This window comes from Agelaius tricolor, unplaced genomic scaffold (assembly GCF_023055355.1).
Source record: "Agelaius tricolor isolate 1412-34295 unplaced genomic scaffold, bAgeTri1.0.p SCAF_13, whole genome shotgun sequence".
In the NCBI taxonomy this organism is placed as follows: domain Eukaryota; kingdom Metazoa; phylum Chordata; class Aves; order Passeriformes; family Icteridae; genus Agelaius; species Agelaius tricolor.
The window spans coordinates 8,523,085-8,536,422 of record NW_027269273.1 but is presented as its reverse complement, the minus strand read 5'-3'; the positions used below and the strand labels follow the sequence as shown (position 1 = coordinate 8,536,422).

General features: G+C 43.1%; 1 protein-coding gene across 17 annotated transcripts in view; it reads right to left on the bottom strand.

Moving 5' to 3' along the window:
- ANK3 (ankyrin 3) overlaps positions 1–13,338 on the bottom strand; it is a 286,897-nt gene that overhangs the window by 42,691 nt on the left and 230,868 nt on the right. For all 17 annotated transcript variants that reach the window (XM_071438639.1, XM_071438636.1, XM_071438635.1 and 14 more), the window contains 4 exons: positions 10,254–10,408; positions 3,108–3,319; positions 1,084–1,291; positions 453–549 (listed from right to left, as the gene is read on the bottom strand). In XM_071438639.1, coding sequence (XP_071294740.1) covers positions 453–549; positions 1,084–1,291; positions 3,108–3,319; positions 10,254–10,408 — 672 coding nt within the window. The remainder of the gene's footprint in view (positions 1–452; positions 550–1,083; positions 1,292–3,107; positions 3,320–10,253; positions 10,409–13,338) is intronic.

Below are 13,338 nucleotides of genomic sequence, written 5' to 3'. Positions count from 1 at the left end.
AAGCTTAATTTCAACATAATTTTTTACAAAATATATTTTTGTGAGAGCAATTAAATATATTTTTCAACTAAAACTCCCACAGCCAGAAATTAAGCATTTTTAAATTTTTAAACAAACACATTTTTATGAATCCTCCCCTTTTTTTTTTTTTAACAGGATGAACATTTTGAGCCTTCTCTCTCTGTGGCCATTTACAGAAAATGCCAAAGCCCTGTGTGGCATGGCAGCCTTCAGAGGAAGAGGCTGTGTGTCTGCCAGGAGCCCCTGTTGCAGCCAGGCCAGAGCTTTGGGTGTGTGGGACGCTGATGGGCAGTGACACAGCAGCATCTGGGCCATCCCCGCTTCGCCAGCCTTCTGAGAGGCTTCCAGAAGGCCAGAATACAACCCTCCAGCCAGGTGCTGGCCAAGGGAAGGCACACCTGAGGTGCAGCTGACAGGGTCTGCTCCCATACCTGGCAGAAACATTGGTGGTGAAGGAGACGCAGTCGTTGGAAAACGTCAGCGGCGTGGTGCCCGTGATATCCTCCCACTGCGCGGGCGAAGTGCCTCCTGTGCAAACACACACCAGGCAGGTTTCCTCTCAAACACTAGGCACACACAGACTGCATAAAGAACATCTCTATCTCCACACACTGAAAGAGAGCCTAGACATTAACGTTCTCCAACAGCTCAGCTCCACGTTAATCATGGAGCATCAACAACGCTACACGGCATCACACGTCGCACAACAAAAAACAAAGATGTAAGCAAAGAACATACCTACAAGTCAACAGCAACCCCCCCCCTTGATATCAGCTAGGACAGAATTGCTTCTGCAAGCTACTTTTACTGAAAAGCATGTTTAACAACCAAGACTGAAATTTAACATGTGTTGGGAGAGTACTTTTACAATGGGACCAGATACAAAGCTCAGGGAACCAGCGGGAGCCTTGGAAATAACCTCAGCTGGCTTTGCTCAGGAGAACTGACCTGAGCCCCAGTGGCCCAGCACACAAGGTCCCCTTACTGGAATGCAGGAGTTTTGAGAGTGAGCACAGAGCTGCTGCCACAGCAACCTTGGCAGAGAGCAGGGCTTTCTCTAACCTGTAATGCTACATAGGAGTCGAAGGCTGGGAGTCGTGTCTCCTTTGTACCCGTTGGTTACTCCTTCTCCTGATGGAGGTGGCACAGGAATTGTCATGGTTATTGGCTTATGGAATTTTCTTCTTCTTGGCTCCACAGTGACAATGGGACTGAATGTTGCTTTGTTTCCAAGGATTTTTTTGACAATCTCTTCTGGAACTGGTTGAGCCTGTCAACATGGGGAACATACTTAAACTAGAGCTACAAACTGTTTATAGACATGCAGAATTATTTTCTAAATGATAATTCTATTTTCTTTATATTTTCTGTAGAATTTTCTTTTACCCCAGGAAACCTTCTCAAGGGTGATTATTAGTGAAATTCATGTTTGGTTTTTATTCAACAACTTACTCCTGATTTCCTAAATGCTAAATTGTAGAGCTACACTATAAATCTCAGAAGGTTCCCTGCAGTATTTGCTGAGAGTTTTTCAGAGTATGTTTGGTTTTGCTCTTAATTTACAGTGATTAATAACATTACATATAATTTCAAAATGCAAAACCAGGCCTATTTTGCACTTGAGAAGTGCAAACTAGACACTGTCTCCTGGAGGTGATAGACAATTCTTACATCTCTGCCAAACACAGATTCATGCTCTTGAGGAACACTGCACTCCCAACTGACCTCTGTACTCAGTGCTTCCTCTGATTATTAGAAAGAAATACTTGTTTGGGTCAAATCACAAAGAATGCATGAAGTTACAAAAGACTTAGAGGTAAATTTCACATTTTCTACAGTCAAAAGTGACAGACATGGCAATGGGAGTTTTCATCCATTTGCCATTTTAATTTTTTTAAACTTTCATGTCTGTTTCAATCAGGCTGACCCATGACTTGCTATAATTCAAATTGCAGAGTGCACTGATATGCAGAGAACATGCAGTTACACTGCAGCCTCAGCAGTCACAACACTGCATACAGAGCTGTCATACTCCCCTCACACTGGAGAGCTCTGGCAAGGCAACTGCATAACCAGAACAGCACAACTTCCATTTTCTCAAGATTAACCATCTGGAGATGTGAAATATCTTTAACAGAAATGTTTCAGCATGAATTTCAAGCACTGCAATCCAAACCAGCATCTCTTTTTCATGAACCCATCAGACTTTTCATACTATAAGGGAATTTTAAATGATAATGAACTGAACTCAAAGATGCCTCCTATTCCTACGGAACATTTCTCCACTTTCTGTGCAGTTAGTTTAAGTAGAATTTAAGCTATATGCTCTTCCCAGATTTCACCCTTAGAAATGCCAGTGGTGAATATCCTAAGACACAGCAGATGTACATGGGAGGTTTTTAATTCAAACCAGCATCTCTTTTTCATGAACCCATCAGACTTGTCATACTCTTAAGGGAATTTTAAGCGATAACTAACTGAACTCAAAGATGCCTCCTATTCCTACAGAATATTTCTCCACTTGCTGTGCAGTTAACGTAGAATTTAATCTATATGCTCTTCCCAGATTTCACCCCTAGATGAAATCTTCCCAGATTTCACCCCTAGAAATGCCACTGGTGTCCTAAGACACAGCAGATGTACACAGCAGATGGGAGGTTTTTGACCCAGTAACAGCTGGCAAACAGCTGCATGCAATCCCTACCAAACACATTCCCATGGCAGAGGGCAGCCCAATGACCCTGTTCACAAGCTGCTGCTTTGCCACAGCAGACAGGGACTGCACAGGGGCTATAGAGTTGCTGGGACTGTGATGGCTCCAGGTCTTTGCTTCCCTCTCTCCATTCCTGGGATGCTAAGCAATGACCATGGAGGTGATCCAAGGGCAGCTGGGCTTGTGCCACAGGGAGGAGGACTGTGCACCACCCGTGCCTCAGGGACACTGAGCATGCCCAGGCAGATTTGTGCCAACTCAGAGCTCAGGTGTGAAGAAGCCCCACTGCTGAGGAGCAGTGGAAGCTCTGTGGTTTCCATTCTCGTGCATCCAGCCAGGTGCACTGAGAGAAGCCGCACTAAAGCAGCCTTACCTGGAGCCCCACGCGGATCCTCTTGGTCAGAGCCCCCTCGGGGAAGGCGGCCTGCACCCGTGGCACCGTGGTGCTGCTCAGCACGCCGCCCTCGGGCCCGATCTGGTTGCTCTCCTGCTTGATGCGGGAAACCACGGCGAAGTACTGGGGGAAGTCCTTGGTGACGATCCTGCAGATCCGCTTCTTCTCCAGCTCCTCCGCGCTGTCCAGCTCTGTGGGCACAGACAGGTAAATCGTTCAGGCATCCCCAGGTCCATCCCACACACACCTGGGCCTTTGAATAAGCCATAAAATGCCCAAGAAGGTTGGGAGGTTTATTATTGTTTATTTACTACAGCAGTAAAAAAAAAGTCATGCAGCGCTATCAGTTGTCAAGCTTTGCTTTTTCTGTGAACTTTTGTATAAATCTTGACAATGAGGGCCAACTGCAATAGGCAAAAACACTTGCTAGGACACCTAAATAGTCAGGTATAGAATCCTTTGAATCCCTCAGGGAAATCCCTAGGTGTGACAGTCTCAGCAGCTGCCACAGAATGACAGGTTTGTCACACGGCATAGAAGTCCAAGGAGGGCTGAAGGAGATAGTCAAGCTTCTTCCCTCTCTTGTTTCTATCTGATCTTTCGGAGCATAGCTCCATATTATTCCCAGCCTCTTTCTCCATATAGTTCTGACATGAAGCAAACCACAGGAGATCACAGTCAGTCCATGACCTATCTCCCTTCATGCCAGGTGTGCAATCCAGAGCTTGGCCACCTGAGGCACTTGAGACAGTTATTGCCCAGACTGGCATCCAAAAAATCCCAACCAGACACCGAGCTCTCCATGAAACTGTGGAAGCAACAGAGCTGTCTCCCAACACCAGCAGTGAACCAAGAGGGAGCTTCCCTTCCCCATCAGGATTCCAGCCATTTGGTTATCTGTCCCAAAATAAATCAGTGTGCCCCTCAGTTCCTAGAGAACCTTAGATATCCTCACATACAACTGAAACAGAGTCAGGTTATCAACCATTAGTGCCCTCAGCCACAATACCAGTTTGTAGGGTCACCAGGGCTCAGAAAGCTGCATAGAGTACCTATCCCTGTTAATTAGTTAAGCACATGACATAGTTTTCCCCATATATGCACTGGGGAAAACTCTGATACAACAAAAAATTTGACTTTTGCAACTGCACGTGGATGTGTATGTGTGTATACATACATATATCTATTTGCATTGGTGCCCAAAATGCATTGGTGAAATCCCTGCAATATAAACACCATACACAAATGGAGATAATTATATAACTGTCATGCATTTCTCCTTGTAACTTCTAGCACCTGGCCTTTTTATCTATTCTAATTGGATTTCATTGCAGCACTCCACAAATTTCAGCACTTATTTTCCTCATGAAAAAGTGAATTTCTAAATAAAGTTTGTTCCTCAAAAGATGACGTTTTTATCAGATTCAGCAAGAGAAAGCAGGAAGATCAGAAATAATACTAAGACAAAAGACACTTGTAAAATACTTTTTGTGACTGAGACATTTTCCTCCTCTAAACATGTAAGCTCAATTACAATTCCAAAAGAATTAGAATGCAAATTTGGTAAAATGTCAGTTTTCCATTTTAAAACATTCAGCAGATAGTTTGGATTAATCTCACAGTGTTGCTGTGGATCATATGTACCTACCAGAAGTGGATAATTTCTTATCATAATGTCAGCTTCCATTTACTTTGACTCAGAGATTGATATCTGGAGCCCTCTAATGAATTAGTCACTCTGCCTGCAGCCTCTGGAAGCAACGGCTTGTGCAGGAGACAAACTGGATTCCTAAACTCCCAGGCAGGTATCATCTTGACTGGTAAATCCTCATCATCTCCTGTTTGTTGCTAGAGAAAAAACCCACTGTAAAATGCTCACAGAGGTGAAGGATAATTAAAATTCTCCTGAAGTGGAAAAATAGTGATTTGTACAAGAACATTTCAAAGTCCTTTGAGCCTGGCAGGCACTCTCCTTCAGAGGAGGAAGACAGGAAGATAAGAGTGGCAGAGAAACAGTCAGGCATGGAGAGGAGTTGGACAACATATAGGGAGTTTATGTTTGGATAATACATATGTAAGCTCCTGTATGAAGTTGCCCTCTAACAGGGAAAAGAAAAAAAAAGATGATAAGCAATCAAACCATGTCTCTCACTGCCCTGAGAAATGCAGTGTTAGCATGACAGAATTAATGAAACAGGAAAACTAGTCCTGGGAGAGGTCACGTTTCCCAACACACCTCATGCATTTTACAGAGGGAGATATCATCATTACTATTTCCCTCAGCTGCTGACACTTCATTCCTGGGCAGAGTGTTTCAATGATAAACCTTGAAGCATTTTTTGGTTAGATGGTTGGGTTTTGCAGGGAAGGGGGTTTTAGCCACAGAGCAGTATGCTGTGCACCCCATCATGGAGATAGGGATAGCAAAGCATGGAGAGGCAAAGCAGAAAGGTCAGTGGCAGAACTGGGAAGCATCTCCCAATGCCACTGCCTGCCAGGCCTGTGCTAACAGCCCAAGAACTCTTACAGCCACTCAGCTGTAGTGAGTCAAGAGAAAAGTGTTGTGAATATAATGTGTGCAGAAGTCTTCTCCTGCCACCCATGTGTGTGGTACACTTATCCTGCAATGGTTTGGTGCCTGATCTTCCACAGGGGTGATGGAGGAGAGAGGAGATGGACAGAGGGGAAGGAGGCAGGGAAAGAACATCACAGAGTGTGGTGCACACTGCCACATGAACATGAAGGCTCCAGGACTGGAGAAGAGAAACCCAGCCATGTCCTCCAAGGTCAAGAGGGACCTCACACAGACTGTCTCAGGTCAAGGAAAGCAATCACACCACTTCTCTCTGGTGAGAGGCATTTGTGGATCAAGTTCATCCACATCTAATACCTTTCTTTTTTTACTTTCAGATAAGGTAACTCAGAGCAAGAATCTTCTGACTCAAAATAGAACAAGACAAGTCACAGAACACCTGGAAATTTCATGAGCTGCAAGATGTCTTTGTGTGGATCTGGTTTTCCTTGCCAGGGCCTCAAAAGAATTTTGCTAGCACTGAAAAAGCAAATCTCACCTGACTGAACAGCTCTGAGTTGTGCAACCCTGCCTCAGTCCTGGCTGGAGCAGAGCTGACCCTGTCACAGAGGCCAGGCTGCAGGGTGGGGTGAGCACAGGGTCCCACATCTCCCCACACAGAGCTGTGCCCATTCAGGAATCGCTGCACTCAAAGCACAGCATGCAGGAGGCAGCTTCCAAATGGAGAAAAATCCAGGAGGGGGATGGAGGCAGGGAGAGCACATGGCAAGGAGCAAGGAGCAGCTGAGGGCAGGAAGGTGCTGATAGCCAGACCCACCCTCCCAGCCTCAGTGTTTCACACACACATCCAGACACTCCCAGTGCCACAAGGATGTTTCACCCTCAAATAAGGCAATGTCCTTTATGGCTATTTTTGTGTGGTCTTTTACCCTGCTATTCACAGCATACAGTTTAACAGCAATATGTTTAAAAACTTTTCTTGGAAAGGTGGTAAAATCACTGCAGAGTGACTTAGGGTGGTATTTTAAACTTCAAGCATAAACAAGGTCACACTCTGGTTTGATCTGTCAATTCAGTTATGTAAAAACTCCTGCTTCCCATCTGAAACCACACTGTGCAGCTGCAAGCTTACTGCAGCCACAAGCATTTGCATTTCTTGGCTCACTCCCTAGTTTGCAAATAACTTTTAAAAGATTAGCTACCCCAGTGTGTGTATTTGTGCCCACAATTTGTCTACAGGTACCTCTAAAGGGTGAAGGAATGTTAAAAGCAAACACAAGTTATCTATAAAAGGAGCTTGTCTGAAAACATGATGTATTTACCAATTACAAGGCAGAGAGCTTCTTCCTAAAAAAGTAATAAATTCCAGAAATACACACATTTTATTTGATCAAAGTATAAATAAATGTAATATGGCCAAGAGCTGTGAATTGCTACCCTTGTGCTGGGAGCCACACTCCTCCTACTCCTAAAAATGCCAAGTTCCCTGTATTTGCCAAAGTACAGCACCCTCCTTAAAATAAAACCTATTTAAGCAGAAACCTGACTGCACCAAAAAACCCAGGCTCTTTACATCATGGTTCACTGCTCTCTCATTATAATAACCCCAAAGTCCTGCTGTTATTTGATGGTGCACCAGCCCTGGAGCAGTGCCTCCTGCCCGGGAGCCTCTGGGGTCTAGGACGAGGTTTCCCAGCAGATGGTGCTGCTCCCAGCACAGAGCAGGCTTCTGCTTCGTGACTGAGGGATGTCCTTGCTCTCATCCCTGCATGCAGAATTATTTTCTAAATGATAACTCTATTTTCTTTATATTTTCTGTAGAATTTTCTTTTACCCCAGGAAACCTTCTCAAGGGTGATTATTAGTGAAATTCATGTTTAGTTTTTATTCAGCAATTTACTCCTGATTTCCTAAAAGCTAAATGGTAGAGCTACACTATAAATCTCAGAAGGTTCCCTGCAGTATTTGCTGAGAGTTTTTCAGAGCATGTTTGGTTTGGTTCTTATAAGGGGGAGAGCAAAGCAGGAACAACCAAACACAGCAGCAAACTGCATCACTAAGACTTGGCCTGTTAAGGAGCTGCAATAAAGGTCTGATTGCCCTCCTGCACTACAGGGTAGGAAAGGACTTGTGATCACAGCAGGTTTGACAGAGAAGCTGCTATTAACAGAAAATGGGCACTCCTGCAACACCTCCTGGCACCTAGAGATGATTATGCAGATGAGTTTTCTTGCAAAAACACACTAAATTTCTCTAAATGACTATGTGGCTGCTTTTTATTTAAATTAAAGCTTGCTTCTGCCTCCAGAGCTCACACCTGGAATAAAACTTCTTCCAAAGTTATGTCTTCTGAGATGCAAGATACTCCCCCTGAGCCAAGTCTGGCTGTGGTATTTTGTAACAAAACACCAAAAGTTCAGATGAAAAAAAAGCCAACCCACTCAAGTCTACAAATTTGTAATTTTTTGGTCATTGCTTGGAAGACCTTTTACATTGCAAAGGTGTCATTTAACAATGGTGGAATTTGTCAAAACCGTTGCACTATTTTAATGCATGGTGTTTTTCATTTTATTGTGCTTTCCTAGCTAGAGAAAGATTAAGCTAAAACAAACTGAACAAATAATCACTACAGTGAACGTGTCTACAGTATTTTTCTCCTTTTCCTCTCACAAATGATTGCCTGGATTTGTAGAAGCCATTCTTGAGGTTTGGCTTTTAAGGTGTCAAATATTTTCACTCTAACAGAATAAGGTCCATCATACTTTGTGTGATTATTTGGCTGCACTTACACCCACCAACCTCAAACAGCAGTTCCCCAGAAGGAAAGAGCCACCTGAAACCCTCAGTAGATCAGAAAATTGTCCTATGGCTCCATATTGTAAAACTTACTATTTTAGGCTCTAAGTACCAAGGGCTTCATGCCCACCTCTCTCAAAGTGTTTTTATTTGTTGAGCTCGTCTCTGTAAATTGTCAATTTATCCATATGCGAGCTCTTCCATAAGTGTTGCAAGCTGCAGCACTTCAGAACAATATTTCTGTGCCCATATTTCCCATTCCCAAATCAAACTAAGCTCAGATAGAAAAGCTCATGAAGCAAATAAGCAAGCTGCTGATCAGTGCTGACCACCTCACCCCTGTCAAGGCACCACTGTTTCACCCAAATAGCAAATCATCACTTCTGATCCCATGCCAGTGTGCAGAGAAAGAGGGGCAGTGGTGAAATTTTTCTTTTTCAAAGGCTGCAACTACTGCATTCAATCCTGCAGCAATCATAATTCCCCAAGCCATACTATCCTGGACCATGTCCATCTCTTGCCTGTTCCACGGCTTTTAGGTACTCCTCAGTGATGAGGTTTATTTTTCCAAACCCACCGGCAAAACATCTGCACTTTTTCTGCCCTCCTGTCTGGTTGTTCCTATTACATCTATTTTGAAATAAATAGCTACAATAGATCCTCATGAAACAAGCAGATCTTTGCTGTTGCTTTGTGTTTGTACAGGCTCAGGTGTAGTTCAAGTACTTCAAAGTGAAGCCTTTCCTGTTGCCCCCATTCCCAGAAGATCAGGAAATCTATAAAAAATGCTGTATTTCAGATGACCAGGGAGACCCTCACAGCAGCACAACTCCCACATTCCCAAGGCATGCCTTTTGCTGTGGCTCATCAAACAAGGAGAGGCCAAAATCAAAGGCAGAGCTGCCCCACAGATACTGCCAGAGCTGCCATCCACAGCCTCTTCATTTCCTTCACCTGCTTGTGCTGATGATGAAAGGACTTCCCCGCAGCTTGTACTCACACTATGACTTTCTGTAGGTTATCCAGGGAAAATCCTGTGGATAAATCCTTCCACAAAACCAAAGTTCACACCACGAACTGTTTCATTCACACTCAGATGCAAAGAGCTCAAGCAATGGTTTATCAGCATGAGGATTGAAAAATGCTTGCCAGGAAAAGAAAGCAGTGGTGCCAAGGGATCACTGCAGCCCCACAGCCTGGCTTTGCCCATGATTTGTCTTCAGTGACCATCTGTGAGAGCATCTTCTGATGGATTTGTACATCTGGGTCCCCTCATCTTGAGGGACTCTCGCACCAACAGCAATGCTCAAGCAAAACAAGGGAGCCAGACTTCCCAGATGGGCATCAGGAAGGCAGGCTGAGTACTTGTGGGAGGCAATCTCTAACAAGACCATTTGAAATAAGAATGCTCTAGGGGCCGTGGGAAGGCCCCATAGAGCTGATATTTACACTTCATTGTTGGTTTGCAATGACCTTCCTGTGGCCCTGCCTGAGCAGCACAGACACGTGTGCCTCCAGCTGGGTGTTATTCTCAAATTCATGCTGGAAAGCAACTGTGCAAACTCTGCTTAAGCTTGGCAAGACTTCAGACCAAAATTCACCACTCATTTCAGGATGTCCTCAGGCCACTGCAGAACAGTTTCTCCTTACGCCCTTTCCATCAGTTTAATATGGAACACACACTGTATTTCCTGAAGTCAGACATCTCCTGCACTGTTTTATTTTAGTTTGCTTTAGTCAGCCCATGTTAGCAAGCCTTCACAAAGGCGAGGCTAAAGCTTTGAGAAAATATTTACCTTCATCCATGCCATTAAGTATTTCAGTTAAGTCTTCATGTTTGCTGTCATACTGGTGCTCCTTCCACGTTTCACCGTTCTCACTCCGGAGGACGATCAGCTCTCGTTCCTTGCCTCGCATTGATCCAAAATGTGGGATTTCCACTATGACAGGGCTAGGGAAAAAGGAACCATGTTATTTTTAACCCTACATTTCCTCACTGCCCTCAATTTCCTATGGGTCCTTAAGAAAACTACAGTCATTTTTAATAGTAAACACTCTTACAGTAAAAATGCTTTTAAAATTGCCAAAGCTGCACAATCCTTTATCATTTAAACTATATTAATGGATAAATCAAAAGTACTAATATATAGCTTGTTTTTAGTGCAAATATTTTGAAATATCTGCCTCCACGAAAAAAATAGTGACAACTTTTAGTAAGGAGAGTCCTCCTTGCTCATTTATCCGAGGGTGTAGGTGACCCAACCTGCCTCCAGCACACACAGCACTGCTGACTTTTAACTGGCATTAGCATAGTCAAAGTTTGGATTTGGCTCAGAGAGTTTGAAGGGACAAAGTCAGTTCAGAAGCAGTCTGTCTATCCCAGTGCATGCAACAGCCACTGACTGTAATAGGAACCATGCATTTATGCAGATTTTGAACTTCAAACTAAGTCCCATAGTTTTCAAAGCTCTCCCTGGCTCTCTGTTGATGCAGCTCCTGTGAAATAAAAGAGATTGTTTTTCTTTAGCTCCACTTTCTGGAGCATCATAGCTGCAAACTCTGCACAGCAAACATCACAGGGGAATCGTTAGATCCTTTCAGAATGGACTTCTCTGGGTTGAACAACATCACAACCACATTTATATTAGTTACTGTCAAACATTTTGGGGGGAAGGAAAGGGAATGAGAAGGTGGTTAATAATACACCTATGTCACCAGACAATGTACCTTCAACAGAGGACTGCAAGTGCATTACTGAACAGTTTGTATGAACAACCAACAGAAACCACCATTCACTTCATGTGCCATTCCTCAACAAAACAGACACTGCTGCCAAACACTTCACAGGCAGGATATGCATTTTAAAGTATGCTAAGACAAACCGACTGAAATCACACAGTAAGTGAACATTTATGGATTATGCAGCTTTAAGACATTTAAATAGACAGTATCATCATTTTCCTACAGAGGTTGTAAAGGGTTTAACTGCTTTGTAACAACTTGGTTAAAAGCAGCGTCACATGATGGGAGAAGGGTGCAGCATTTCTGTGGTCCTGCACATCTGCCAGGTGTTGGGTGCATTAACCAATCCATCACCTGAGCATGAAATCACAACAGCCATCATGGGGAAAAAACAAACTAGCTTGAGGCCCAGTTTGCACATTAAATTCCCAGGGAGAAGAGTTAGTCTTTTTTTCCCCATGAAAATAATAAAAATAGTTGAATTAATATATATTTTAGATGCTTTTAGGAACACCCAGTCTATTTTTCAAGTCTCAAGTCCTTCAACAAAAAAACAGGAATGTAGCTGCTCTCTCCCATTGTGCACATCAAGAAAATACAAAAAAATTCAAATACATTGCTTAAGATATTTACTCTCTAGTTCAAAAAGAGCACAAACTGTAAACTAAGGCTGTAGTACAATCTTTGCAGGCTAATATTTCAGATACTGTCTCTGTAAATATTTAGAAACTACACAATTTTGTGCATGACATTTAACAAGAATACTCAGTGAGAAGGTATTGAACAGGTTTGGAACACCAAACACTCACCAATATTTTGAAAACCTAATGCAATAAATTTCACAATGTGGTTTGAAAACAACAGTCAAAAACATACGGAAACATCCTTACATGTTTAGACTATACACAGCAGTCCCTTTGGGTAGCATACTTGGCTTTGTAAATTTGTTTTAACAAGATGCCTCTTGCAGGTTGCAAAGATTAGTATTTCTCCAATCTTGCTGAATCAATTCATTAACTTGATAACATTTTTTTCTGAATAATCTTTCATAAGTAATGGACTTTGTGCGATCACATTTTACAAGTGCTCTTCCCAAAACAGTCTCACTTGAGGCCTGTAAATACCTTCTCTACCACAGGGTTGAACTTAAAGGACTGCCACTGTGTATTAAAATGTATTTAATGCAGTAGAAACACTTCAAATTTAAAAAATTACAAAAGCACAGAAGTTATGAAAGCAGAATGCTGGCAGTGAATTTTACATGCCTATAAGCACAAGGTAGTAGCAGAGCTATATTAAATCAAGCCACTATGATTTTCTTTCAGTGACAGAAATCAACTGAAAGTTTTAGGAAACTTAAAGAAAATAATGGGATTAACAAAAAATTGGAAACAAAATAAAAACTGTAGACATTCTGTATCTTTTCCGTACATATCCTACCCAATAAATTTTGTTCCTTGTGGACCAAGCTGCAGGATTCGGCTAACCATGCTCTCACCCTCATTTAGAGGGGGAGGACTTTTAGGAAGATGCAGTTTACTGAATAACATCCATGCAGCAGGAAGAGAAACGAGAAGGGGAAATTAGGAACAAGCTGTCATTCCCGACAGAACCAGCAGTTTATACCAGGGTGCCACTCACGGTAATGAACAAAATTTATAAATAGGAAAAAAAAGGCCACATCATAGTGGATTGTTTCCCCTGTTTTAAGCTTTAAAAACAGTCGGTTCCTAGCACTGGTACTACTTGTACCACCACTCCACAGCAGGTCACTCCAAGTGGTTTTGCTCCACAGGACGGAGACAGGCAGCTCCCAGCAACTCCAGAGGGAGCTGTGCACACGCTGGGAACAGAGCTCAGTATCTGGGTCCCTGTGGGTATCTCCAGACAATTCTTTGTGATAGTGCTGTTTCTCTAGGTACTCTACAAGCAAGAGGGTCAAAACCTGCTCTGGGTTTTCAGTGTGTGACTCCTCCTGACCTCCAAGGCAGGGTTGCCTGAGTAGATAGGGGTGGGACCTGGCCTTCCCATGGTTTTCCTTACCTTCGCCTCCATCCTGCAGTCATCAAAGAGGCAAAACTCTCCTTAAAATGCAAGGGTTCTTTACAGAAGGAATGGCAGGTTGGCATTTTTTAATGT